Consider the following 27,820-nt stretch of genomic DNA (forward strand, 5'->3'; position numbering starts at 1 on the left):
CTAAGACCAGTAACTCTGATCTTCCATAGTGTTTGCCTGCTCTGAGATTCATCTCATTGGGAAAGCTATTGGTTCAAGGCACTGTGAACTTGCAATGTGATGACAGCATCTTCACACTAATATATCCCCAATGGGACAACACAATCTGAACAGCCTACCAAAATGGAAACAAAGCCTGCAAACTCTTTTGTGCCCAGCTGATGCACTGACTTCAAACCTGTTCTTGTGGCAGGGAGAATACATAAGAATGGCCATACTGGGTCAGACCAATAGTCCATCTAGCCCAGTATCCTATCTTCTGGCAATGTCCAATGCCAGGTGCTGCAGAGGGAACAAATAGAACAGGTAATCATCAAGTGATCCATCCTGGCAGCACATTAGCAGATTTCCAAGGCCTACAATGATCCATGCCATGGACCAAGATCAAAATCAGGCCTCAAGTCTTCTTTGTCCAGAGAAATTAAATATATTTCTTTCATCTCTGTGCTCAAATAACTGAAGGACCAATAGCATTGACTTGAGCAATGCACAGATCATGCAAATACTGGGCTAGTTTCCCTCACACAGCTTTGTCAGTGCATCTCAATCCTGACCTGTAGTCATTCCTTGGTGCTTCAGTCAGGGGCCTCCCTGGAGCAGAGTGCCAATCATGTAGTGATTCACTGATGTGCAAGAATGAAGACTAGAATGAGACTAGCAAATTAAGGGTTCTAATAACTATAAGGTGCTGAATGTCCCCAACTTCTATTGACTTCAACAGAAATTGAGGAAACTCATCGCCTTGCAGGCTTGGCCATAATATTTACTCGTGACTTGGGTAACTATAGCAGATGACGAGCTTGTGCACTCCCACCTGTGGCATATAGCCCCCAAGTATTCCACTTAAATATTAAATGGAATAACTTTGGCTATTCTTTGGGTGAACCATTAAAAATCAACTCCTGCATTTATGACAGGCACAGAAATCCGGTTTCAGCCAAGCCCTGATGAGACAACACTTGGAAAATTGCTTAGGAAGATTATAGGAAAGCTAAACAAAATGCAAAGAAGGGAAGCAAGTATGATTCGAAAGTTGGAGAATAAGCCATTAAATATAAGGAAACAAATGTACTGGGTCAGATTCTCAGCTAGTGTAAAATCAGTATAACACCATTGAAGTAATTGGGGCTATGCCAATTTATACCAGCTGAGGATCTGGCCCATATAAACTAGAAATGAGATTTGGAGTGATGTATGGAACTTGGTCAGTGCCTATGATTACCTAATAGTTAATGGAAGTGCATAATTTAATCTCAGATGGCTGGAAAAAGAGCAATAACCTGCAGATAAGGGGGAAAAGTTCTTAACTGTATGAGAAAATTGTGCAATAGAATGAGCTTCTCAATGGCACATGGTCAAAGCACCATCATCAGGGAATGACATAGTGAGTAGTCCTATGAAGACTACTCTTCGGTCTGAATTACACGTGACCTTCAATGGGTCTACTGTCTATGGGTCAGATTGCAATATCCTTAGGCTAAATAGTACCTTACATCATTAGTCCCCATGAAGACAATGGGAAATAAGGTGCTATTCAGTATAATGAAGACTATGACAGTCTGGTCCAATGAGAAGAATAATGACATTAATTATATGTAATGGATTCATACAGTTTAGGTTTCACCTCATCTTCTGCCACAGACAAAACATAATAGCTAATGTTTATCAGGCTACACTCAGTGCCCTTAACATAATTGGGCATGCTGTTAAAAGTAATAAGCAGTATTTGCAACAGATGGGCTTTGGTGTAGAATTAAACTAGAATCAAGATTAGGTTGGAAAAAAATTTTAAATCGATATGCCAAGAAAAGTCATTTCTTGATTGTCCAAGATCTAAGATTATTCAAGAATTGTTTAATGGACTAGGAGTAATTCACTAGATGTAAAAGGAGCAGTAGGTTTGGATGCACTGCGCTAGCAGGACACTCTCCATATTCTCTGTTTATGGCTTCCCTGGAGGTCCATGAGATCAAAGGATAGAACCTGAAGTATATGATTGTTCCACATGTGGAACCCTTTAAGGATCAGATCTAATGGTTGTACTCTCCATTCCTTGTGAGAGAAATTAACCCAGCACAGAGGGCTAGGCACTACCACAGTACAAATGATTAAGAAGAAGAACAGGAAATGGGAAAGTAGCTCTAAGCCTGGTCCACAGCCTATTGAAATAAGTGGGAAGATTCCTCTTGAAGGTTTTTGGATCATTCCCAAAAGCCCTGATTCAGCAAAGCACTTAAGCATGTGTTTAACTTTCATACTGAAGTCAGTGGGATTACCTAAAGTTAAGCATATTCTTAAGTGCTTTTGGTGAATCAGGGCCTAAATGAGATAGAAAGCACCTGACAGAACGAATTCTTACCATGCTGAAAACGCTGTCAGAGCTTTCCTCATGTCTAGATTTGATTCTAGCCCACAGTAAAACTATTAAGAGGCATGGTCCTGATCCAAAGCTCACTGTAGTCAATAGAAGTCTTGCCATTGACTTCAGTGGGCTTTGGATCAGGCCCCATAAGAGGAAATTTCAATGTCAGCTTTATAGAACTATGGATAGGGAAAACCCTGAAATAAGTTGTCCAGAGATAAAAGTGACATTCTTGCATTGGATTGAGGGGGGGTGGCTTCTTCAAAATAGAACACATCTAGTAATTGAATCTATTGTTTTAATGATATGCTGTATTTTCTACTGCAGGGTTTGTATAATTCAACAAATTTCTAATTTATAAACATGATCAATAAGAGTAAACTAGCAATCTAGATCCCTACAAATCCCCAAGCCAGAACCCTATCAGTTTCAAGCTTTAATTCATTCTCATTATGGAGATATCACTAAAAGGACCTCATATTACAACAAACACAATACAAAGAATAACATCAATCAAATAAAGGCATGTGCTAAGTGCTGCTGCAAAACAGAACAACTAATTTATTTAGCACAGCAAGCTTATTTGTTAGCCTTTCGCCTCTCGACAAATTGGGTTTCAATCTGTCGTAGGTTCCATCAGAGATAATTTGCTCTTCTCAGTCTAGTTCTCACTGGACTTTTGTCCTCAACATGAAACCACCACGCAGCATAGCACAAAAAAAGGCATAACAAATGGCACCTGCTAAAAGGGGTAGTTGCAAGTCAGGACTGAAGGGCATTGAAACCCTGTGCATTTAGGAAGCTCGCATGGCACCTACTTGTGATATACCTGACTCAAACCAGCACTAGTTCCACTACAACACAGTACAATACATTCCAAAATACTTTAAAAGAGGAAGTACCTTTTTAAAAGCAAGTAGCCCAAGTGACTATTTGGGGAAGGCGGGGAGACAGTAATTTTTAGCTTGTAGCACAATGGGAATGCTATACATTCAGCAGTTTCCTAGCCATACATTCTCTTAGTGGTAAAAAACCATAACCAAAAGTGTTGCTTTGGGCACTGCATGGCAGAATGTGAATGGTACAAAAAAGAAAACATGGACACTTTGTGTGAATGCAGGTGCACAAATAAAGGGTTGTCTTAATATTTTTCTTTACAAAAAATAGGGGTGGTGTAGCTTTACAAAGACTAGTAAATTGTAATATATACACTTGATATTCTTCAAGAAGGCGGTGGGGTTGTACGCATACACACAAAAACAGGTGTTTTCAGACCAGCAAATGAGCTGGGTTCTGGAGAATGAATCATGACAGTGGACAACAGTACCAAGGAATTACAGTAAGTGAATGATTCCCTTATGGATCTAACCTAGCACATCCCTGCCAGAGCTAGGATTGAAGGCAAGGTTATTTTTCAAGATGATGAATTTTAGTCCTGCCACCATCACCATCTCCCATATCTCAATAACCCCTCTATCATATATCAGGAGGAAATTATTGGCCTAGAACTAGAGATGGGCCTGCATCCAAATCAGGCATTTTAATACTTTGGGGAACAGTTCAGATCTGGATGGAAGTTTTGCGGCTCAAGGTGCCTCACAATTTAGAACTTTTTCTCTCAGTTTTCCAAAGATTAATGCAATCACATTAAAATACTTAAAAAAAAAAAGAGAGAGAGAGAGAGAGAGAGAGAGAAAGAGAGTGGCTCTTGTGAAGCATCCAGCGTTTCCTTTTCCTCTTTGAATTTCTATCTACGCTGGTTAGTTCAGAGCAGAAACGAGCTTGATCTGTGATTTTTATCACACCCCCTACTGGAAAACACATCTGCCAGATGGGAGGGCAACACATAGGGAAGCATCTCTTGAAGAAGTAACTTACACTTGACACTAGAAATCCTCTCTCTGCTTCATTACCGCCAGGAGTCACCAGCCCTGGATTGGCAGGAGACAGACTAGACAATTATTATTATTATCCTTTCTCCATCTCAGATGTCTATACTTTGCACTTTCCATTGTCTCTCCTACCCCTTTTTCACCGTATCCTCATCCCAACTTACAACAAATTAACTTCTAAGCATCTGCAGAACATCATGGGGAGAAATTAGTTCCCCAACAAGGAAAGAATCAGCCAAACAGCCTTCTGGCTAGATAATAACATGGAATCCCCCACCATGTAGCTAGTTTATTCTTACTATGGTTTTCCCATAGCCTTCTCAGGTAGCAGTGTAGGAGGGATTGTATCACAAGGTGAAAGCTTATGCTGGGAAGCATAGGTCCTGTCCACAATACAGGCAAAACAGTGCTAGCACCTATCAAGTTTAAACATGGTGGTTGCTAGCACAGTGGGGCACATCTGATCATATTGAATCAGTCTGTGCCATGGAAAAGAACGTATGCAGGTTAAAACTCAGAAACACACAATAGTTTGGAAACCAGGAGATAGAATTTTGTGCCCAAAGAGGCCACATACATCTGGGAATATTTTAAGAGACTTGTAGAAAAGCTGGTGCAAAATCTAATGACAGGAATAGAAGGGAATTTGTAAAAAAGCTGTGCCCAGATAGTCTGGTGAGCCACATGCACTCAGTAGGCCAAATTCTTAAAGGACTCTGAGTCAGAAATATAGGAATTGCCAGACTGGATCAGATATGTGGTCCATCCAGTCCAGTATCCTGTCACCAACAGTGGCCGATACTCGATATGTCAGAGGAAGATGCAAGAAATCTGATGTAAGAAGCTAAGAGACTTGGCATAATTTAGGCTTCATCTGGCTCTTGCACTGGTTTATACTACCATGGCCTCAGGCTTCCTTCCAGACATGTAACTTACATCCCCCCTTCTACATCCCCTCTGAATTTGGACCGGTTTCTCTGGCTGTTGTACACTATCTCTGCAAGCATTACTGCAAAACTGTGACATTCCTGTTTATCACTCACCAGTTAACAGGCACTACTGCTGAGCTCCAATGACTCTTTGGGTTATTCTATTTCAGTTCTGGCCCCAATAAAAACAAAACATTGGCTAAAGAATCCTTTACATACTGTAGCAGCAGTAGCAGAAAATGGGGGTCATAATGGAAGCTCTGAGTTTGGAACGGTCACTCAACCTTCAGAATAGTTGTGTGTCCTGGGTTCTCAATGTTATGGGAAAGGCATCAGTGGATGTAATAACTGGAGCCTCCGTCTATTTTCTCTCTTTCTTCTCCCTTCCTACTCATGGTCTGGTTTCAGATCTCAGGCCCCGCAGCAATGAAAACAGGCTGTTTCCAAGCTGTGGAAAGTTGTTTCCACTTTCAAGACATGGATGTTTCACATTTTCCTGGTAGACTCAAATTAGGTAGTAGAAGATCTCTCCAAGCACAATCCATTTTCATCACCCTTTGCATGTGATTTTCCCAGCATAAAGGGGATCATGTATGTTATTCCCATGGTGCTTCATATACTGCTTTCCCTGAAAGATTCGTTCTTGTCTGCCTTTTCTTCTACATTCACCACACGCAAGGAATGATCAACCTTTTATGGAAGAGCATCAGGATTAAGGGCCTGATCCAAAGCTTTCTGAAGGCAATGGGAAGGCTCCAATGGACATCAGTACAGTTTGGACTGAGCCCCTAGCATTCTACCAAGGCCAGTTTAAGTTTATTAAATAATGTATTATGCCCAAAACAGTCTATCACCCTCTAGGGCAGGGATGCCCGAACTCTGCCCCAATGGCCTTATCTGCATTGGCAAATGGCTGGCTGTCTGGGGACTGTCCCCAGTATACATAAAATGGAGCAGATTGAAACTGTCCTCTGTATAATTAAAGATGGGATGGGACTCCATGCCTTGTATGTTGTCTCCATGGGCTGCAAACTTCACTGTAGTTCTCAGAGACATATTTGCCCCTTGAGCTTCACTGTAGCTACCCAGGCTCCTGGTTTGCATCTCAGGCAGAGAAAAGGTTCTATAATGCCATGTGCTCCATATTCTTTATATCACACTGTAATCTCACCTCCGGCTATGGGTTACTCCTGTTATTTCTGTTTGTTTATTTTTAAAGGTTGGATGATAAGCATTAGGAACATAATGTATCTATTTGGCCCTAAGCTCGGAGCTGCCTTCTTACATGTCTGCAAAGTGCCCAGCACAAGTTTGGGGGTTACTATATTAATAATAAACCACAATAACTGATGAACTGGGTCTGAGTGCTAGTCCCTTTCTCCCTTTCATCTTCTCGACCACAACCCAATTAAAAAATGAAAATCAAACTATATAAAGCAAGGACTCTGGATGGGATGTAGAACACCTCTGCTTGGAAATGCTGGGACTATGGGAAAGTGGGGAGTCTCCTGGAGAGGAGTGTGGGGGAGGGGACAACGTCATTTACACTGATCAGGAGAAGCTGTAATCTATACACAGTTGTACAAGCCAAGTTATATTACATGAAAGAACACTGAGTGCATGGAGTACCCATACTGGGTCAAACTGGCACGGCTCTCTTGGAACAAGACTCTTGGAGTAGTTGTTGGTGCTGTAGTTACCCTATCTAGCTCTCTCTCTATATATGTATAGATATGTATAGAATTTACTGCATGCATTTGTTTCAAAAGGAACTGTACAGTTGATTATATTTCTTTCTCCCCCAACCCTTTCTCGGTCTTCATTTTTTCCGGGCTAGGAATGCCACTCCCAGAATTACAGCAACGGCAGCCACCACCACACCTCCAACAATAACCAATGGCTTCATGTTGTCGAAGACATTGCCCGAGGGTTCCGCTTCGCCGCTACCCTTGTGCTCAGAGTCAGGGGACTGGCCAATGGGCTCCTGGGCCTCTGTGGCCACAGGGCTGGGCTTCAGATTGCTGTGGTTGTTCAGTGCAGTGGCCTCGCTGGTCGCCTTCTTCACTGTGGTAACAGGGGCAGGTTGCTCCTTGGAGGAGGTTTCCTTCTTGTCTGCATTTGTAGCAGGCCCGGTGGCAGGCTTCTCCAGCTTTCCTGAGCTGGCGGCTTTGGCATCAGGTTTGCTTCCGCTTCGGGTGTTTCCTTTGGACTCCATCCCTACAAGTGCTGTCAGGAAGTGACCTGACTTTCACAGGGCTGGCTCTCGGGAAAATTACGACAAGCTGTAGGTACCTATGTTGTTTTCACCTGGTGCAGGCAGGCTGATGGATCCACTTCCAATCACTTAACCCCTTGTAGCTGTGGTCCCAGGATGTTTCTCACTCAGCCAGTATTTCACCAGGGCATGATACAGAATCTGGAAGAACAAACGGAAAATGAGAGGTGAGTGAAAACGATGCACAAAGTGATAGATACAAGCGCCACTGAGAAGACGTTTTACAGTCAGAGCCACTCTACCTGTAGATTGTGGTGAAACTGTAGATAAGCTGTATAGACCAGGGCAGTGACTATCTTATTATATATTGGCTTTGAAGGATTAGATTTTTTAATCAGTAAGCATCGATTTCACCATGTACACACAAATCGACTACAAAAATGTTTCCATCAATAATAGTAGAAATTTACAGATAGGTAAAGTAAGAAAAATGCTACTTGACAACTTATTAAAGTTTGATTTAAGGACATTTTTGTATATTTTCACATGTGATGTTGACAATTTTCGTTTTAATGGTTATAAAACTAACTTTTTGAATTTAAACATCTCCTGACATTAAATAATTGTCTGAACCCCCACCCCATCGTCTGGTCTGGGAAAATCTCTCCTAGGGTTTGGTGTTGCAAAGTCCTGCTTGCCAGGGAAAGTCATTTACAGGCGTAAATGATAATTCCAGGAGCAAATCAGTCAAGCAGCAAGCCCCGTACCACCTGCACTCTATCATTGCTCATGGTATGACCTTGAGATCTGAGCAAAGGCATGATATTAAAGAGTAGCTGAGTTTTAGTCCCAGCTTTGACTCTGACTAACTCTGTGGCCCTTAACAAATTACTTAGGCCTTGTCTACACCCAAAAGTCACACTATTTTTTTTAAAAACCAGTGCAACCCCCGTATAGGCTCTCTCATATCAGTTTAAACCAGGTGTTGAGCGGGACAGGCAGGGTTCCAGTCATATTAAGCTGACTAGACTGGCTCCATCTAGATACCAGGTATAGCTTAGTGAAAATCCAGATATCCTTCCATGCAAAATTCCAATATTTTGACATTTGATTTGTCCTGAATCAGAACAAAAGGTCAAAATATCAAAACGAATAGTTCCAAAAATGTTTGATTTGGCAATGTTGCAACATTTCATTGAGAGTCTGTTTTAATGTTAAATTGCCTCCGCCTATGGTGCTGCAGTGCTATGCCACTTGAGGGGGTGGTTTTAGTGCGTTTACTTCTGGATCAATTGAGCAGGTCTTCACTGACTGCTCAATCAATCCATAAAGATCGATGCGACAGCCACGTATTTGCTGCCATCAGTGTGTACGTAGCCTGAGTGGGTTTGCATTGCATTGGTCCCCACAAATAATGATGTCATGCCCATACCATGAGGAAATCTCTTTGTTATAAAAGGCTGAGAAGGATACAACTTGCTTTAAAAAAAAACAACAAAAAAGAAAAAAAAAAACCCAACTACTTAAAGCTGTCTGCATCATTTCACAGTGAGAGGGCGGGAATATCAAGACAAGATTAGCTTTTCACAGGTCTATTTGGCTGGAACTTGAGTCTCTTTATCATCACTGTGGGCTGGTCTACACTGGTGGCGGCAGTCAATGGGAGATACACAAGCTAGACAATCTCCCATCGACGTACTTAACCAATCGACTGTGAGGGACACTGGACTAATGAGAGACATTTCGCCCCGTACGGACCTATGTACTCTTTTTACTGAAACATGCCCCCAATGGTTCTGCTATACATTGAAATGCTCCCTCATGCCCATATATCTCCCTGTAAACCTTAAACCCAACACCACCACCCCCCATCCGGGATACTGCAGCCCATCCCACCATTGTCCTCCCCCAGACCTCCACTCCCACCCCCATGCATGGACTTGCTTGCTCTCCTTGGCAAATACCTCCCAGGGATCCTCCCCACACAAGGGATAGCACCCCTTCCCTCCCCACATATCCCCCTGCACGCCATTGTACTCTCCAGACCCCCACCCCCACACATAGACTCACTTGCCTTCCTTGGCAAATGCCTCCCGGGACCCTCCCTCCACGCTGGATAGCGTCCCCCTCTCCCCACATACCCCCCTGCAACCCTCAAGCCCCACACCTCCAGCCCCTCCTACGGGGCCACAGCTCATCTTGCTGTTGCCACCCCCTGATCCCCAATCACTCCCCATCCCCCCCACTGCATATCATCCCTGGATGTTGTACTACTGTGCCTTTTAAACCTTGACCGCTGCTTTTTTGCTTAAACATTTTCTCTAATAAAACGTTTAAATCTGTTGTACTGTGGCATCTTCACGGCACGGTGTTGACGGGAGAGACCCTCCTGACGATGCAGCCTAAGTTATTCCTTTCGGGGAGGTGGATTAATTGCATCGACTGGAGAGCACTCTCCAATTGACTGAGCGGGTCTACACAGTGTTTTTTCACACCCCTGAGCGACAAAAGTTTTGCTGACATAACTGCTAGTGTAGACATGGCCTTAGCAACTGAAAAGCACTGAGCCACAGTTTAGCGTTAATAGCCTTGTGAATCTAGCAGAGGAGGGATTAAACTATCATAGGCTGTTGTAAAGCCTCTCACTGTAGGTTGTGATTCCTCCACATCAGCAGGAATGGAGTTATTGGACCAGATCCTCCGCTGGTGTAACCTGGTATAGTTCCTCTGACTTCAATGTCGCCAGGCTGATTTATATCAGCTGAGGATCGGGCCCATAATTTCTGTCGCTGTTGGCAATTCCACATCCTCCCTGTCACTTAGGTCTGTGAACAAGGAGTCACCTTGGACTCCTCCATCTCCCTTGCCCTACACATCCAGGCTGGGTCCAAATCTTGCTGCTGCGTCTCCCATAATGTCTTTAACATTTTCTTTCTGTCCAGAAAGGCAAAAGTCTCAGCCAGGCCCTTACCACCTCCTGTCTCACTTACTAAAACCTCCTTCTCCTCTCTGAGCCTCCCAACAACTACATCGCGTCCCTCTCCTGGCTGTACAAAACGAAGTTTCCTTCATGATCTTTCTTGCTCACCACTCTGACCATAACTACCCACCCCCCCTTGAATTCCTCCACTGACTCCTCCTTTCCCAAGCTTCCTGTCCTCTCTTTAGAGGGTTTTCATAATTCTGTTCTTCTCTACTTATCTGTGCATTTCTGATCCCATTTTTCTCTGCCCCATCTACTTCACCAGCAATGCCAGCCTTTGTATCACTACCAACTAGGTGCCCTTTTCCCTACTTTCCTTTAATCTTGAAACAGTCTCCTTGGATTTATCCATAAGGACACTGCTCTCTTCTTAGTCAGATCTGCTCTCAGTTCCCACCTCTGCCATGATGCTTATAAGATCCAGTGAGAGGTGAGTTTATCATCTGGAACTTTATCCATTTATAATGATCCATGTGAAATTGCAAACACACACGTACACTTTAAATCATGCATGATGAATGCTGGGCTATGCTATCAGTACATTCAGTATCATTTTCAGGACCAAAGCGTGTCCATTTCCAGCCAAGTGCAACTTAATATCAAATTTCTTTCCCACAGCTGCCTCCCTCATTGATTATAAGAAATCCTTTTCCCTTGATTGGGAAAATGGATCTCTTAGTTTCTCCCTGTCCTTTAGTGCTTCTTTCTGTAGCTCATGCACCCTGCATCATGGAGTTTATCCCAGGCCAAGGTTGGAAAACCTTTGTGGGAAGTAGTATGTAAACATACATGATCAGATCTGACATATTCCATCCAGACAGGGGCAACAGTGCATCTCTCTGTAGAGATGGCAGGGGTTAGTTTCATGATTACAGCAGATAATTCAGTCCCAAGAGTTAGTGTCTTAGTTGTCACAGTTTCCACATAGTTACTGGAAAATAACGTTAGGGCCAGGTCCTGAGTTGGTGTAAATTAGTGTTACTCTACTGAGTTCAATGGAGCCAACCTGACTGCACCAGATGAGGATCTGGTCCTTATTTTGCAAGGACTGTGCAATTAATCTTGTCACCTCTCCACCTAGTCAGTTGCTCACGAGACTGTTTTGTTTAGCAGAGAGATACCAGCAGCACCAGCACTAGTTCTGGCCAGTTTTCCTGAAGAATGGATAGAAGTAACAGATGAGCCTGGGTGCAAACAGACTCAGCAAGCAGACAGACAAACCTGGCTTCAGCAGGAAAAAAAGATAAAAACAAAGCAACCAAAAAAATGATAAGTGGACGAAGGGCGAGATGGATTGAAAGGGATTCAGGCTTGTGTTACAGCTTCCATGTGATGGGAGGAAAAGAGAAGCAGCCACCAGCCAGTTCTCTGCCAGAGATACAGTGGGGTTGCACGGTGTCAGTGATGCGCCTGGGAAATAATGAGTAAACAAGAGGCAGCAGTCAGATCTGAGCAGCCTTCTTCATTATCTCCCTGCTGACCTTCAGTGCTTCCAGGTCCTGTGGAGAGCTTTCTGCCAGTTAAGTGAAATATGAGCTTATTAACACAGCCAGCTTAGAAGAAGAGTCTCCCATGAAATCTCCCCAGCCAGACAGCTTCTTTTGTTGCACTTTTGTTCTGAGATGACCCACCGAGTTCAAAAATCTCATTGAATGATGGTGAGGTTTTTTTAAAAAAAAAAAAAACAACCCTCTAATTCCCCTGTTTATAATGGGATGCAGCAAGTGGTGACATTTCTGTGCAATATTCAATGTGCTTCTCTCTCTCTGGGAAACATTTAGAATAACTAGTGCTTTATCTCCGCTTCCAAAGTGAGGCTGGGTTGGAAGAAAGCTATATAGAGGGGTGCAGGGACTGGGCTCATCAAAAAAAAATAAGCCAACTGCTTGTCACCTGGTTTTAGGCAAAAACTTCCTATTCTGCAGGGTTTGGGATGTGGTGGCCTTCATCTTGCCCAACACCAGGGATTGAACCAGGCACCTCCTTGACTGAAAGCCTGGGTCTCTGTAGCTTTAGTTCTATAACAGGCACACATGCTGAGTGGATCAGGTACAGAGCAGGTAATGCCTGCCACTTACATGCTTCTTCCAGAGAGAAGCAGCTTCTCCTGTGCAACCAAGGCCCACTGAGCAGCTCAAATCCCAAACAGCCATCAACTTGGCCAACACCAGGGACCTCCAGAGCCGAAAGCATGAGTCTGCAGCTTTAGCTAAAAAGCAAACCTCTCAAGCCAAAGGCTCTCATAGACCCATACGCTCTATGGATCAGGCGTGGAGGGGGACATGTAACATACACTGACCAGTGGGGTCAAACTTTCACCAACCTCTGAAGTATTTGGTAATGGCCACTGTCAGAGATATATGAATATAGAAATTGCCATAATATTGCTCCATCTAAGTCCAGTATCCTGTTTCTGACAAAGGCAAGCACACAGAGGAAGGTGCAAGACACACTAAAGGAGCAATAATAGAAGAAATTTCTTCCTGTCCCCCTGAATTAGAGGTTGGTTTATGCCTAGAGCATGAGGGCTTGTATCCCTTCCAAATGTTTGTTTTCTTTTTTTTGTAAACCTTACTCTGGATATTCTTGTTATCTATATACATTTTTGAACCCTGCTAAACTCTGGGGCTCAATGATGTCCGTTGGCAATGAGTTCCACAGACTAATTCTGCATTGTGCAAAAAAAAATTATTTCCTTTTATCATTCTTATATTTGCTCCCTTTTTCACCAAAATGTCTAGGATGTCAGTCTAGGTGGACTACTGCTCTGGTCCTGCAATTCCTGTATTCTTTATAGTGGGCTGAATCAACTCCACAAACACTTTGGGCCATTTAAGGGCTGGATCTGGATGCAGATCCAAATTCTGATGTCTGAGTCTAATCATAGTACAAGCATCTCTAACCATAGTATGAGCAAAAACAAAGGATGTAGGTAGCTAAAAATACAACCAAAAACATAGCATCAATACAAGATCCAGTGCTATTTCTGAATCAGTGCACTATGAAAGGTGCCAGAGTGATGGTCCTGGAGTCTGACGTCCTCTATTTATTCAAAGAAGTAGTACAGCATAGGTTGCAGCAATATAACCTTCCCTCACCCTGCGCTGCCTCAGCTCTGACCTAAAAGGGCCACTTATGTGGTCAGCACAGGTGTTGCAGTCTCATGCAGATTCAGTCCCGAGGCCCTGCTAAGGCTCTTAGCCATGCTGTGGACACCCACCCTATAGGAACTAGAGTGAAACCCCCAAATTCACTTCATATAAAGTCTACAAACAGCCATGAGATGGTACAATTGTCGGCCACTCATCTGGTGCACTCTGCCTAGGATGGATTGCAAAACAAGGATCTCGGAATCTTGCAAATATTTTTGCAAAACAGAACTGTGTTGAAGTGGCTGTTTTCAGATTGAAAAGCTCAGTTTTTCAGTTCAGGTTTTCCCCTGTCTCTGTGACCAGAAAGCCCTGGAACTCAGGAACCTCTGGTCAAAAACTGCCGAAATCAATACATTCCCACGACACATTTTTGGCTTTGACAGACCGTGTTTTTCAACAATAAGACATTTAAGTGGAAATGTTCTAACCCAGCTTCATTCATGACAGAGAGAGAAAACTTCTCTCCAGCTGGAAAGCCAGCTCATGTGGAATGACTATTGCAATGGGACACAGCTATGTGATGGTTTCAGTCAGCACAGTCACTCTCATTAGAGCAGTTTGGTATCGCTCTACTCTTGAATTTTAACAGATAAGAGGGTCATTCGTTTGACAGTGTTTGAAAATGACTACGAGGTTGCCTGGACTGGGATGCAAGAGAGCTGGATTCAGTCACAAGCTCTGTGCCGACTCTCTGTGTGAGCCTGGCTAAATCTCTGTGCCTAGTTCCCTATCTATCCTTTCTCTCACCCATTGTCTGTCTTGTCTATTTAGACTGTAAGCTCTTTGGGGTACAGTCTGAGTCCCACTAAGGCCTTATACAATAGGCCCCTGATCTCAGCTGGACCCTCAAGCCCCCAAGGCACTACTGCAACGTAAGTAATCCGAGCAAAATATTCACTCCTGTTATTCCTGTTGCCCTCCTCTTAACTAATGTAACCTCTGGATATTCTTAACTCAGTCTTCACAAAGTGCTAAAAGGCCCACATCACAGAATTACCCTGTGTTACTTCAGCCTTTCGGCTCAGTTGGATAAGCAGAGCAGCCGGGGGAGATTGAAATGCCCTTTTTCCCTGAAGAGGGCAGGCACCCCAGGTGATGGCTGCGGCAGAGCTGCCAGGGTAATTTGTAGGAGTCAATTGTGTATCCGTTTACAGGCACCTGCTCTGCCCTTCCTTCTCCCAGCCCAGAACACCAGCCATCAATGGTGCTGAAGACCGTGCTCCTCTTTCACCAGCAAAGAATTTAACCCCATCTTTTAATGCTCTCCAGCCTTCTGGTTAATCAGGCTCCCTGCCATTCATTTGATCTGGCTTAAACCTTCTCTTAATCATTCCAACTAGTTCTCCCTCTCTTCCTCTTTTAGTCCCACTCCAGCAGAGCATTTCAGCACCTGCTTCACTCTAAGCAACTGTGCTGTCCAACTGAAGTCAATGGGCTTAAATTTAAGCATGTACCTAAGAGAGAAAAGCTCAGGGCTTTTCTCTCAAGCTGCCTTTGACTTTCTCTCTCTCCTCTAAATTGTCTCTCTCTAACTAACCCCATCTCTCTTTTTCTTTATCCCTTTTTATATCCATTTTTCTCTCTCTCTGCTTCTCTGCCCATCCCTCCCCCTTAGCTCTCTCTCTCTCTCTCTCCTACACAGCTGAGTGTGCTTGAGAATAGGTTGCACAAGGCAGAGGGCTTTTTTCCCCTTTCTTATTTCTTTGTTTAACAATCAGTGCTGTTTCAAAGGGCCTCGCCTGCCAAGAAAGCAGCTTCCCAGCTCTTTCTTTGTGAAAAGGGTCTGGAAAGAAGGAGACGAGATAATGACACCGATGATAAAGAAAAAAGAAAATCCTTCCAAATTTCTGCCTCTCGGGAAAGTCTTCAGCATCAGTCCTTGATGCTGCAGCTTCTTCAAGGTCAATGCAGTATGAGCCATGCAGTGCTATGGGTGTAACAGCCAACACAACAGGGCCAACATAGAGAATGAAACTCTCCCTGGCACCCCACTTGCTCACAGAATGACATCTTAGTCCCCAGAGGATTAGATACTAAATCTATTCCTGCCTCTCCTGCCTGCGCAAACGAAAGATGCATCCATCCTGCACAAAACAGAATGATGAGTCACCATTATGTTTACTGTAATGTGCCAGAATTATAAAAGGCCTGTTCTCTCCCCTTCTGACAGCCGCCCTCCACCCCCAACCCCTATTATCCTCTTCTTGCTGATTTTAGGTTAGAAATAAAGGCAGACGTAACTGCAGGGCAGACTAGACACTGAAATATCTAAAATACTCATGCTCTGTTCCAGTGTTCTGATGGGGTGGTGTGAATGGAGTTCAGGTTGTATGGACTCCCTGGTAGTACATTGCTACATGCATGGATTTTATTGCCAGTCTTGCTGTATTCACGACGTACAAACAGAGAAATTAGATAAACATAAAATACGCTTGCTGGAAGGGTGCAACGTAACACTACTTCATTTCTTAGCTTGTGTCTACACTACTGCTACTATAGCAGCACAGCTACAGGGCTGTCGTGTAGATGCTTCCTACACTGATGGAAGGGGTTTTTCTGTTGACAAAGTTAACCCACCTCTCTGAGAGGCAGTAGCTAGGTCAATGGAAGAATCCTTCCATCAACTCAGCCACATCTACACCAGGGGTTAGGTCATTCTATTAGTTTTCAGGGCACAACATTTTTTACAGCCCTGAGGGTCATAGTTAGGTTGATTTAATTTTTAAGTGTAAATCAGGCCTTAGAATTCAGAACAACACACAAAAACCCCAAAACAGAGACACACAAAGCAGGCTGCTGACTAACCGCTGCTAGGCCCAGATCACACACTTCCCTACAGCGCCCTGTCTGCAAGCAGGACCAGGAAAACCTCCTGAAAATCAAACTGATCACTACAATTTTCAATACAATACAATTCCATATGGGCCCAGCTTCCATATGAGTGTAGGCCAGGATGTCACATTAGCATGGGACAGTATGGCCATCGCAGTATGCACCAGCACAAGGAAGTAAGAGCCCTCACCTGCTTACCTCCCTACTTGGGCTTCCCAGACTCATAATATGTGTGACCCTTCCATGCCCAGGGCAGCCACCTGAAAATGCCAAGGTCAGGGCAGGCTGTAAAAGGAGAGCAGATTCTCCCAGCACTGGTGGGTGACACTGAAGTCAGACTTCCCAACCAGCCACAAACTGTGCTTCTGATTCCCCACACTGGTTATCAAGAAGCCAAAATAAAAATATACACAGCCCTTTTTACTGCATTTCAGTCTCTGGCTCCCAATCAACCACTAAGTCCAGTAAAGAGACCAGTTATTTAAAACTCTGTGCTCTTTACCAAAAAGGTTCCTCCTGACCCCAAAGGGTCAGCCACAGTACCAGATCAATATAAGTTTGGATCTTACCCAAAATACCACGCTGCCAGCCAATCCTTTAGTAACTAAAACTAAAGGTTTATTATAAAAAGAAAGAAACAAACCATAAGAGAAGTGTTAAAGGATTAAAGCAATCAGATGCATATAAATGATTTGAATGTCCATATATCTCAGGTTTCTAATAGAATTGTGGAGTTTGCAGTCTTGTATAGTCCCTCTGGTATAAACCAGTACCTGGATGGGTCTCAGTCCTTTGTTTCACAGCTTCAGTTCAGTTGTAGATGAATTGGTCCAGAGGCAGGCTGAAAGACTAAATGACTGAAAGACAGACTGAAGACAAAATGGATCCCGGGCCTCTGGCCTTTTATGTTCTCTGGCCCTGGCCATGCTGCTTGTGGAATTTCACAGGAACCAAAATGGAGTCTAGAGTCACATGAGCAAGTCCTGGTGACTCATCAGGTATATCCCTGGCTTCTCCCCCTGGGCCCCTTGCATCTGTGAGTGTCTTAATGGGCCATTAAGCAGGCTACTGTTACAACCATCCTGTCTGAGGTGTTACCCAGGCACAGCACAATTTGAAATACAGATATAGCAACCATATCCATAACTTCCATCACACATATAACACATGAACATAAACATCATCATCTTACTTAGCACATTATAGCCTTTCTAACTGTACCTGACACGGCATATCTCACGTGAATTATTATGATTTTGACATATTGATGTCAAACAATATAATAAATCCCCCCCCGAATCCAGCCAGCATGACAGTATGCACCAACACATGGGAGTCAGAAGCTACAAAATCTTTTCTTCACTCCCTGGAGCAGGCGGGCAAGGAATGAGTAAGGCCTTGGTTCTAGCCCCCCATTCACTGGATCAGCACTGGAGAAATGTAATAATTCTCTGCCTGTATAGGCCAGCAATAAATCATGACCCCCGAGGGAGGAAGCCAGGGAGGAACTGTGCCCTAGAAGAGTGTCTCTGAGTCACATAGATGTTCGTGGCTATCCCCGGGGTGCTGCAACTCTTGCTCAGGGCTGCCCTAAAGGGACAATCTAGTTCACTGGTATCAATAATAAAACAATAACCTTCATCCCAAAGATCAACTTGTCTATGGCCCTGACTCTGCATTGTGCAATGTGTAGGTGCAACAGTTTGCCCACACACTACACAATCCAGGATCGGGGCCTGGATACATACAGCACCTCTGAAACACAGCAGCCAAGAAGGGGGAACTTGAGCTAAGCACAACAGGGGAACCCCTACTCACCCTTCAGTCCTGCTCCCATCTGGATAGGATAGCTGGGAAGGGGATGCTGTTTGCATCTGGTGTAAAGGTAACCCCAGGCTTGGTGGTGTTGGCATCTTGCTGCTATTTCAGTCCATGCTGTTTCACTATCTCCCCTGGCATCTTCATCTTGCATTAACATGCTCATCCCATAGGCTTCTTGGAAGAGGATTGCTAATCCCCCCTATCCCCAGGCTTAGATGCCAACTCTTCAGCTTACATGCCCTCCACCAGCATCCTAGAAGCTGCCCTTAGCGCCACGCGGATTCCCTCCCATTCCTTAAGGCACTACAAGCATCAGTTACACAGAGAAGGGGGATAGATGGATCGCATTGCATTGGGAAGAAATGAACACAGAGTAGTTGATTTGTGCAGGAGCTGAGCTCTTGCAGCAGCTGTGCTCAGTGGAAAAAGAGAAGGCCTCATTTCCCACCATGTCCATTAACCTGTGTGCAAAACAAATAGACCTTTGCTTTGTCTAAAGAAATAAGACTCCCTCACCACCACCATGCCTGCATGACTGGATAGCGATTCCTCTGGGAGGCTTTGTTTATATCGGTGACCAGCCACACAGGTGCATGCCCCTAATGGATCCAGAAAGCCACAATTTACACCGCTGCAGTTCACCTGTGCTGGACACTGGGGCAAACCAGGGGTTTTCTGATCTACACGAGGGGTTTGAGGGATTCAGCTACACTAGTTGCTGGCCATGGCTAGCTGAAATCAGGGAGTCATCCTCAGAATAGACAAAGCCTGAATTAAATATGGCTGAAAAGGCCAAAGGCAGGTGAGGGCCTAACTCTGCTCCCATTGAAGTCAATGGAAAATTTGCCACTGGCTTCTATGGGGGTAGTTTGGGCCCCCGTCATTCTTACCTTATCCCATAGGTACAGCCTAGAGGACTGAGCAGAGGACAGGGCTCCAGGAGCACACTGATTCCTGCATGGATGGCTTTCATGGCCTTGGGAAAGTCATTTAAGTTCTCTGTGTCTCAGAGAGAAAGGCTGGTCTTGCAATTCAGGTACTAGCCTGCAACTGGAGAGACCCGGGTTCAGATTCCAGCTGAGTCACAGACTTCCTGTGTAACTGTGGGGAAGACCCTTAGTCACTCTGTGGTTCAGGTCCCCATTTGTAAAAGGAGATTGGGCACTGGCCTAGCTCATAGGGCTGATGTGAGGATAAATACATTGAAGGTTGACAGGTGCTCAGACACAGGGGTGATGGAGGACTATGTAAGTACTAAGAGAGCTATAAACCTTACCTTACCTGTCGCACAAGGGTATTTTGAGGAGAAGTGTTAATGTTTGTGTGGCGATGTGAAAAGTTACTGTAAATATGATAAAAACGTCACATAAAGAGTTTGCGTTTAATGCAATGGCTAAAGCTGATCTTCCCAAAAGGAGGTTGCTAAAATCCCCATCTGTTTTTAATGACCTTCCTCCAGGTGCTTTGGATGGTAAAAGCAATAAACTGAAATGCAACCAACATCTCTGTTCACTGCTCTCTTTTAAAGGGTTCAGCAGCACATGCCCATCCTGCACACACTTGCCAGCCTTACCTGAGGTGGTTGGGTGCAGCTCACACTTGGCAGTACCAGCACAGGAGGGACAGCAAACACTGCTGGGCCAGTTTTCTCTGATAAGCTATTTCTGGATCCTTTTGCCAATCTGTCACTTGCCATACACCCCCTTTCTTTGACACCTCCCTCTCAAGCGAGTTCTTTGAGTCTTGACATGTTGCATGTCAGATGCTAGGCAATTGCTTTCATAAGTGACAGCTATTTCACGGCGGAGCCAAAGAGTGAGGTTCACCAGAGAAACCTCCATTTCACTGTTGTGTTAACAATGATGCTGCACTGGGACACTGATTCCAGATTCTCAGACTCTAAAAGGGACTTCAGCTACCATACATTTGCCCTGTACAATCCCAGCATCTTCTCTTGGCCACCCCCCCCATTCAGTGGGTGTTATGGGTCCCCATGCAGTGGCTGGCCCACAGAGGTTACTACCACTACCGCTCAGGGGAGTTTGTCCTATAGACTCAAGCCGGAGAGGTTCCTGCTTTTGATCCTGGAGATCCTCAGATCAGACCCCAGTAATAACCCACCACAGCAGTTTTCACACTTGAATATTGTGCAGCCAGGTCCTTTTAAAGCAACATCTCCATCGATGAGAAAGTCAAGTTGCTTAATCACACTAGACATGTTCTGAATGTGCAACCCTAGTTTCCTTAAATGTTCTGATTAATAATCCTTGCTAACTGGGAGGAGCTGGAGTTCCCACCCTGCTCCTAACACAGTAGACACACAGGGTTCAAACGTACGTCCTTCCTGAGGTGCCCTGTGTCGTCATCTTCAATAACAAGGAGCATGTATACTTCCCGCCGGAGCTTAGCTGTTCCTAGGATGGCTTCCTGCAGGACCTTTCTGTCCCTGCCTCTTATTCCCTCTGCCTCAGGGAGTTACCAAGGCTTTTATACCCTGGCTTGATGCATTGAGGATGTTCAGTGACCACCCAGGCATGCCATTTCCCCCCCCCAACTCATGTCAGGCTGCTCTCCATACATTGCAGTCAGGCAGGGCCTTGGGAAGGGAAAGGGCTTGGGTAGCTATCTAAAACTGACTTCATTTTCTGCAGCCATTTCGGAGGGGGATTTTCCTGCTTGAAACAAGGAGTAGCTTACAGGACTGTTGAGTCTCAGGGAGCCTCCATGGATTCAGTGGTGTACCATGGATCTCCAGCACCCAGCAGCCAAGCCTGCGTTTGCAACCGCCCCCCCCACCCACAGCCTCACGCCTCCACAACCCCCCACGCAGGGCAGGAGGGGTCCCGGTGTCGCCCCCCTGCTGCCCTGGGGAGGGGGGCTCTGTACTTGAGGGGAGGGGGGTGTGAGGCCTGGGGAGGGTGCAAGTGCAGGCTTGGCTCTGCTGCCCCCTCACCCCCCGGCCTCGGGGGGACCGGGCTGGGCTGGACCTTCATGATGTGCGGGGTGGGTGTGGGGCGGGGCACGCAGGAGGCTGTAATGGGCAGCTGCCTCCAGTCGCTCCTCAGAGCCTCCCGCACCCCCTGCATGTCATGAAGGGCTGGCCCGGAGCCCTCCCCCCCTCACACACACACCAGTGCCCAAGGCCTGGCCTCCCCCTGCCTCCCCCTCAGTACGCCACTGCATGGATTGGCAGCTGTGGAGACCCTTTGAGCCAAACAGACCCCTAGCTTGTTATCTCCAAGCAGCCCAATTTCAATCCATGGAGTCTCATGCTGCTTTAAGTCAGTCACGTCAGCGCCACCAGGTCTGGTGATGCAGCACATTCGAGATGCTTTTCCACCCACTTCACAATGCAGGTGCACTGAGAGCAGCCCCAGGATCATTAGACCAGCCGTGGTGCAGTGAGCACCCTCAGAAGGTCATGTCCAGCTTGCCAGTGGGCCTTTTATAGCAGGGGCTGCCATGCCAGCAGGGGCTGCCTGGGGCAGTCACAGATACAAGCTCTCATCAGTGAGGTGTGCCGTGTGTTGCTACTGCAGATAGTTCTCTGAAAACATCTGCTCAATATGCAGCGGCCGTCAAACAAGCTAACAGACGGTTAAGAACCATTAGGAAAGGGATAGATCATAAGAAAGAATATATCATAAAGCCATTGTATAAATCCGTAGTACTCCCACATTTGAATACTGAGTGCAGTTCTGGTCATCTCATCTCAAAAAAGATACATTAGAAAAGGAAAAGGTACAGAGAAGGGCAACAAAAATGATTAGGGTCTGAAACAGCTTCTGTATGAGGAGAGATTAAAAAAACGGGGACTGTCAGTTTGGAAGAGAGATTACTAAAGGGGGATATGATAGAGGTTGATAAAATCATGAATAGTGTGGAGAAAATGAATAGGGAAGTGTTGTTTATCCATTTACATAACACAAGAACCAAGGGCCACCCCATGAAATGACCAGGCAGCAGGTTTTAAATAAGCAGAAGGAAGAACTTCTTTACGCAACACCCAGTCAACCTGCGGAACTCATCGCCAGCGCATGTTGTGAAGACCAAACGTATAACTAGGTTCATAAAAGAATTAGATATGTTCCTAGAGGATAGGGCCTTCAGTGGCTGTCAGCCAAGATGGTCAGGGATGCAACCCCACGCTCTGGGTGTCCCTAAGTCCCTGACTGCCAGATTCTGGGACTGGACGACAGGGGATGGATCACTTGATAATTGCCCCATTTTGTTCATTCCCTTTGAAGCATGTGACATTGACCACTGTCAGAAGAGAGGATACTGGGCTACACAGACTACTGTCTCACCCAGTATGGCCATTCTTATGCATACTGCATCTTTGAATTTCCAAGCACTCACTCAGTGGATGGAGGCAGCAGCCATTTTGTTCTCAGAGTGGCTACAGTCTGTACAGAAGAGGAGTACACACTGTGCTCTCATGGAGATTTTACTTTGGCTCTTTTAGAGTTTTGGGTTTGGGTTTTTTTTTTTTAATTCTAAAATATTCTTCCTTCTGACTGACATTTGGGTGCTCTTTGTGCACAGAAAATTGGAATTCCACCTCCATCATCTTGTGTCAAGAAGCAATAAAGAACTCTAGGCTTAGCTCTGCTAATTTGAAGAGAAGACTCAGGATTCCACTTTAATACTCTACCGGTTGGGAGACTGGAACAGGAAACGCAAGCTGGCTATTTCCATCATATCAGCAGTAAATGATCCCTCCAGGTCTCCCAAAGACATGAAACACACACTTACCATGTGGCTAGTTATGCCAAAAAGCAGCTTCAGCTCAACTTACTTTTCTTCCAAAGAACATGAAAAAAATTATTATGTAACAAAACCTCAACCAATATTTTAGATTTCTATAGCACCATTCACCATGCAGCACCCTTAAGCACTTTCCAAATTCTATAAAAAGGATCCCATTTGCTGCTGCCATCCACCTCAGGTAATCATTTATGTGAGTACAATGTGGATGTAAAAATCCCCCATATATTTTCTATGATTAAAAATGTCATCACTTTAAAATCTGATATCCTGGGGTCTTCTCATGAATAGAATCAATGTCTGCTTCTCACCTTGGAAAGCTGGAAATCTTCCTTTCCAATGGGATAAATCTCTGGTTTCTAGACCTTCAGGGTCATGAGATATTAGACCTTAAATCGGTCCCTGTACCAGGACTGAATATTGCTCATCCTTGAATCAATGTAATGTTTTGAGAATTTGGAGAAAAGAAGGAAAGATGTGCCCAGATTGATTTGTTTTAAAATGGTGGCTGTCTGAGGTGGTGCAGGGATCTGGCATGTTGGAAGTAGTACCAGTGGAGATTGCTTAGGGGGCAGAGTGCAGGAGAGGCAGTCAAAGGCCATATGACCAAGAATACTCATCACATGATATCACCCCCCAAAACGTGGCAAATTACGTATAGACACACAGTGGATCCCTTCATCACAGCTACCCATGTGAAGGCTATCACCACGCTATGCAGCAGTATGGGTGAAAGAAGTTTTACTAGATCACACTCTTATTGGTATGAAAACTGCTGTGGAGACCTTCACTGTTGAGGCAGAGATGGAACCTTTGTTTTTACCATCTCACCTTGAAAGCTTCATACTCATGACTCTCCACTTATCTACCTGGGACAGTGGAAGCGCTGGATGGCCCCTGCTAGAATTTGCATCTCTGGTCAGAGCCTGGGTAATGGAAACCAGAGGCTTAGACCACTGAGCCATCCCCTCAGTCTGACAATACTGTGTTGCCTTGTTCCCTGCCAGGTTTCATTAGGCACAGTGCTTGCTCCTGTGTATTTAACAAACATACCCTCTTTACTTCTTGATGACACCCTGTCTCCTCCCCATCACCACCACTGAGCCAGCTGGGTGCCGCTAGCATCTGTAGAGAATTGCAGTCCTGAAGAAAAATGGTGCTTACGTCTCTGCTCTTGAGTTTTTGAGATATCTGCAGGAACAAGGTATAATTCACAGAGAAGGATGGAGAAACTACCAACGCTTTAAGTCCATTGAGGAGTCACCTCGGCAGCTTTCCTTTGCTATTGCACATTAGCAGGCTATTTATGTTCTTTCAACCTTTACTGAATAGATCAATGTCAATTGCAAAGCCTCCTTTATAGCCTATGATTCCCCCCTTCCTGTTTTTAGCCTCATGCCATGTTGTGTCTGAGTCTGCTCAGTGCTTTCCCCAAGGGCTGCTTGCTCAACACAGGAAGCTAGGTGCTCGGACAGCTTCAGGAAAAGCCCACTTCTGCTCACCAGTGCCTATGTTACCTTCTTCGTAATCTCCCTTGGCAGCTTCAGACGGGAATGACTATCCTCTCAAACAGTACATGATCCTGATGGGGGCAATCTCTTGAGACTTTCTGCTCAGTAATGGGTTTGTGGTGCTGATGCAATTGTAACTACTGGCCAGGGTCATCGTGTATTACGCGTCCCCTTCAGCATTCAGTTCACAGAGCATATGAATACATTACGGCTCGCTGCTACAGTACCTGGCTCCTTAGCTCCAGTTGTAAACATTTTTGCTACTAGTTCTGGGAGGTCTCTGGTGCATCAGCCACGATGGTGGGTGTCACACAAACTGGGATCCTTCTCCCTTGGAAATCAGTAGCAGAACTGAGCAAGAACAGGATCAGTTCCTTTGTTGAAACAGACTGCCAGGTGCATGATGATCTACAGGTCAGGCTTGCAGCTTCACCTGTGTGCTACTTCTCTGACTGATCTCATGGTATTTTTCCTGTGTGCTCAACACTGAATGGTAGATTGTGATTTCCAGGGGATTGACAACCCTTTATCCCCCTCCAGGAAGCCCTTCGTAGCCCTCAAGACTGCTTCTAGATTGTAAATTGGCAGATTCTTCTCCCTCACATGTACAGAGAATCACAGACACAAGAGAAAGGGGAAAGCTCATCTCTGACACTGCAAAATAATAATACTACAAAATGCCTCTGACAGCTCTGTTTAGCTTAACAGCATTCCTAATAACTAGTCCTTCTGTTCTCCCCTAATTGAGTTCTGGACTGTATAATGCCCTATTCGTGTCACCAGCAATTCCCCTATTAGCTGTGCTGTGGCAGACAAAAAGATTGGGAGGGCGATTTTGAATGCACAAAACAAGATCCCCAATTTTACACTCTCTGGATTACAGCTACAGGCCTACAACTGTCGCTTTGCATTTGAAACCTATGAAGCCACTGCAGACATGGATTCAGAGGGAGACGGAGAGCTGAGAATAGCATTCATCCCCCTGAGATGGCCCTGGGCAATGCACACCTGTGATTTACCTAGCTAGACAACAAAAGATTTGCTCTCCCTCTGACACAGTGCTAATGCTGATAAAGGCTCCGCTGAAGAGCACACGAACAGTCTCCATTGCCTCATCACTCTATGTTAATTACAATAAACACTTGTCTATAAAAACATCCCCACTCCCAGCTGCAGTGATTTTCACAACTCCTAGCCGAAGGCTTGGCCAAACAGAATAGATGCCATTGTGCCATGGCATTTGCCGAACTGTGCCCCTGGTGGAGAGCCAGAGAAGTGTGTGGTAATAAAGGAACAAGGCTCCCCAAGAATGTGTGGGTGTATCTATGAGAGCATGGGATTGTCCTTGGTGTGTCTTTACTGGACAATGGGAGTAAAAGAATATTAGTGTTGGGAGCTTGGCCCATGCCCCTCACCTGGAGAGAAAACAATGAAGGTCAAAACCATGAAGGTCAAACTTCTAGGTAGTTACTAAAGAGAAACACCAAACAAAGCAAGTCATTGCAATCCCTCCTCTTTCTCCTTATGCCACCCCTACAGCAATCCCACCCCTTCAGATGGAAAATACGTGTGCAAATCCAGGCTCTTGCCCCCAGCTACCTCAGTGCAGGAGAAGTTTGCACAGGATGACTTTGATTCATGAATAATAAGCATCCCCTACCTATCCTCAGGCTCCATCAGAAGCCAGGATCACACGGATATTCACATACAGCTTAATTAGGAGCAAAGAGACCAAACCAACAGGCATTTTCATGCTTATATTGTACATTATTGTACATTGCACTGTATATTACGTCTCTCCTAGGGCACTCCAGGAACTATACATTAGGAATCGGATGGTAGGAATTAAGAATAACATGTATGTAAAGCGAGTGACATTTCCCTACAACGATCAAGATATTGGTGCCTCTTTGCAGTCGATAGGCAAGGTGATACCAACTTTGTCTCAGTGTCCTTGCGACATGCCACTCATTTGTTATAATCTGCTACGACAGCTTAAAGGAAACTATATTGTAGCTAGCATCTTTAGTCCCCATCGCCTTTTCTACGGCAGAATATGACACATACCTGTTTCTAGCACAATACAGACCTTTGGATTTTTTTTTTTTTTCCCCAGAAAGAAAAAGCACCCTTTGAGCAGGAAAATGCCTATAGCAACTAATTGGATTGATGGGAATTTCAAAGTGCATTTGTTTGCTTAGCATCCTGCCCGCAGGATTAATGACTAATTAAACAGAGAAATGAAGCTGTCAATATAGAATGCAAAAGGAGAATGAACAAAATAATCCATTCAAGACTGAAAAAAATCTGCAGCTAGAATCCAAAACAAAGGCTGGTGATTTGTCTTTTAAAATGGCCCATTTCCTTCTTTCTATTGAAGATATTTTAACAGATGATGGGGTTTAAAAAAAATTAATGGATTTCCTAATCTAGTCAGCTGTGTTTTTATTTAGTTAAAAACAGGGTTTCCAGCATGCTGCTACCACTCTCCATTTCTAATCCTGTTTTAGGATGAATGCTAAACATTCTCCCAGATATCACAGAGCAAATACTCAGCAGCATCCCCAGCAATCATTGTGCAATAGCGGTACCTCCTGCAAACCAACCAAGCAAAGGAAATAAGCAAGTGGTACAAGCTGGGTAGTTTGTCCATCTGGATTTTAGGCACGTGCAGTGCTCGCACTTTTGTGAATGTTTCCCCTCATTATCTGACCTTCATGGAGCAAGGCACAACATAGGAGATCTGGGTTTGGACTGGAACGCATTCAAAGTGAGCTCCCCCTCTGCATTCACTGTTGTTTTGGACAGACTGCACTGCCTATGTGGGTAGAGACAAATGCCTCAATAGAGACAATTGCTGTCAGTCCAAATGCGTTTGGCAAGACAGTCCCATGACCTCCCTCACACAGAGAGCTGCAGAGATGAGTGCACATACACCTTTAACAGGCAGATCCAGATCTCTGTCTCTCTCTCTCTATTCATCTGCATGCCAGCACCATACCGCCCCCCCCCCCTCCCCCACACACATACACCTTCCACAGACTCAGGCCTGTGTGCTTCTCTCCCTCCTTGGATCTGGCATGTATGAAAGGGCAGGTAAGAAAAGCAGCAGTTCCTACCTTCTCTCCCCAGACTGTTGTTCACACAAGTCACACCTTGGAAGCTGGATGTTCCGCAGAGAGGAGGGAGGGAGAGAGGAAGAGGCAAAAAAAAAAAAAAAAAACTTGGGAGTTTCCCACAATGCATCGCTGCAGACTGCATGAAGCTGAGAGGAGAGGGGAGGGGCAGTGGGCAGTCCAATCAGGAGAGAGGGGCCA

At 44.9% G+C, this 27,820-nt stretch overlaps 1 protein-coding gene across 2 annotated transcripts; it reads right to left on the reverse strand.

Annotated features, from left to right (window-relative positions):
* Positions 1 to 5,486: 5,486 nt before the first annotated feature.
* On the reverse strand, positions 5,487 to 27,677 carry CEND1 (cell cycle exit and neuronal differentiation 1). 2 transcript variants are annotated; one of them, XM_067540382.1, is made up of 2 exons: positions 27,623 to 27,677; positions 5,487 to 7,638 (listed from the first exon to the last, which is right to left on the reverse strand). In XM_067540382.1, exon 2 carries the CDS (start codon positions 7,435 to 7,437, stop codon positions 7,042 to 7,044), a length of 396 nt encoding a protein of 131 aa, XP_067396483.1. In that variant the 5' UTR covers positions 7,438 to 7,638; positions 27,623 to 27,677; the 3' UTR covers positions 5,487 to 7,041. The 2 variants fall into 2 exon arrangements, with proteins under 2 accessions (XP_067396483.1, XP_067396484.1); XM_067540383.1 differs by lacking the exon at positions 27,623 to 27,677 and adding an exon at positions 24,046 to 24,129.
* Between the last annotated feature and the right edge of the window lie 143 nt (positions 27,678 to 27,820).

Source organism: Emydura macquarii, unplaced genomic scaffold (genome assembly GCF_026122565.2).
Source record: "Emydura macquarii macquarii isolate MOO-44397 ecotype Brisbane River unplaced genomic scaffold, CSIRO-AGI_Emac_v2 contig_587, whole genome shotgun sequence".
In the NCBI taxonomy this organism is placed as follows: Eukaryota; Metazoa; Chordata; order Testudines; family Chelidae; genus Emydura; species Emydura macquarii.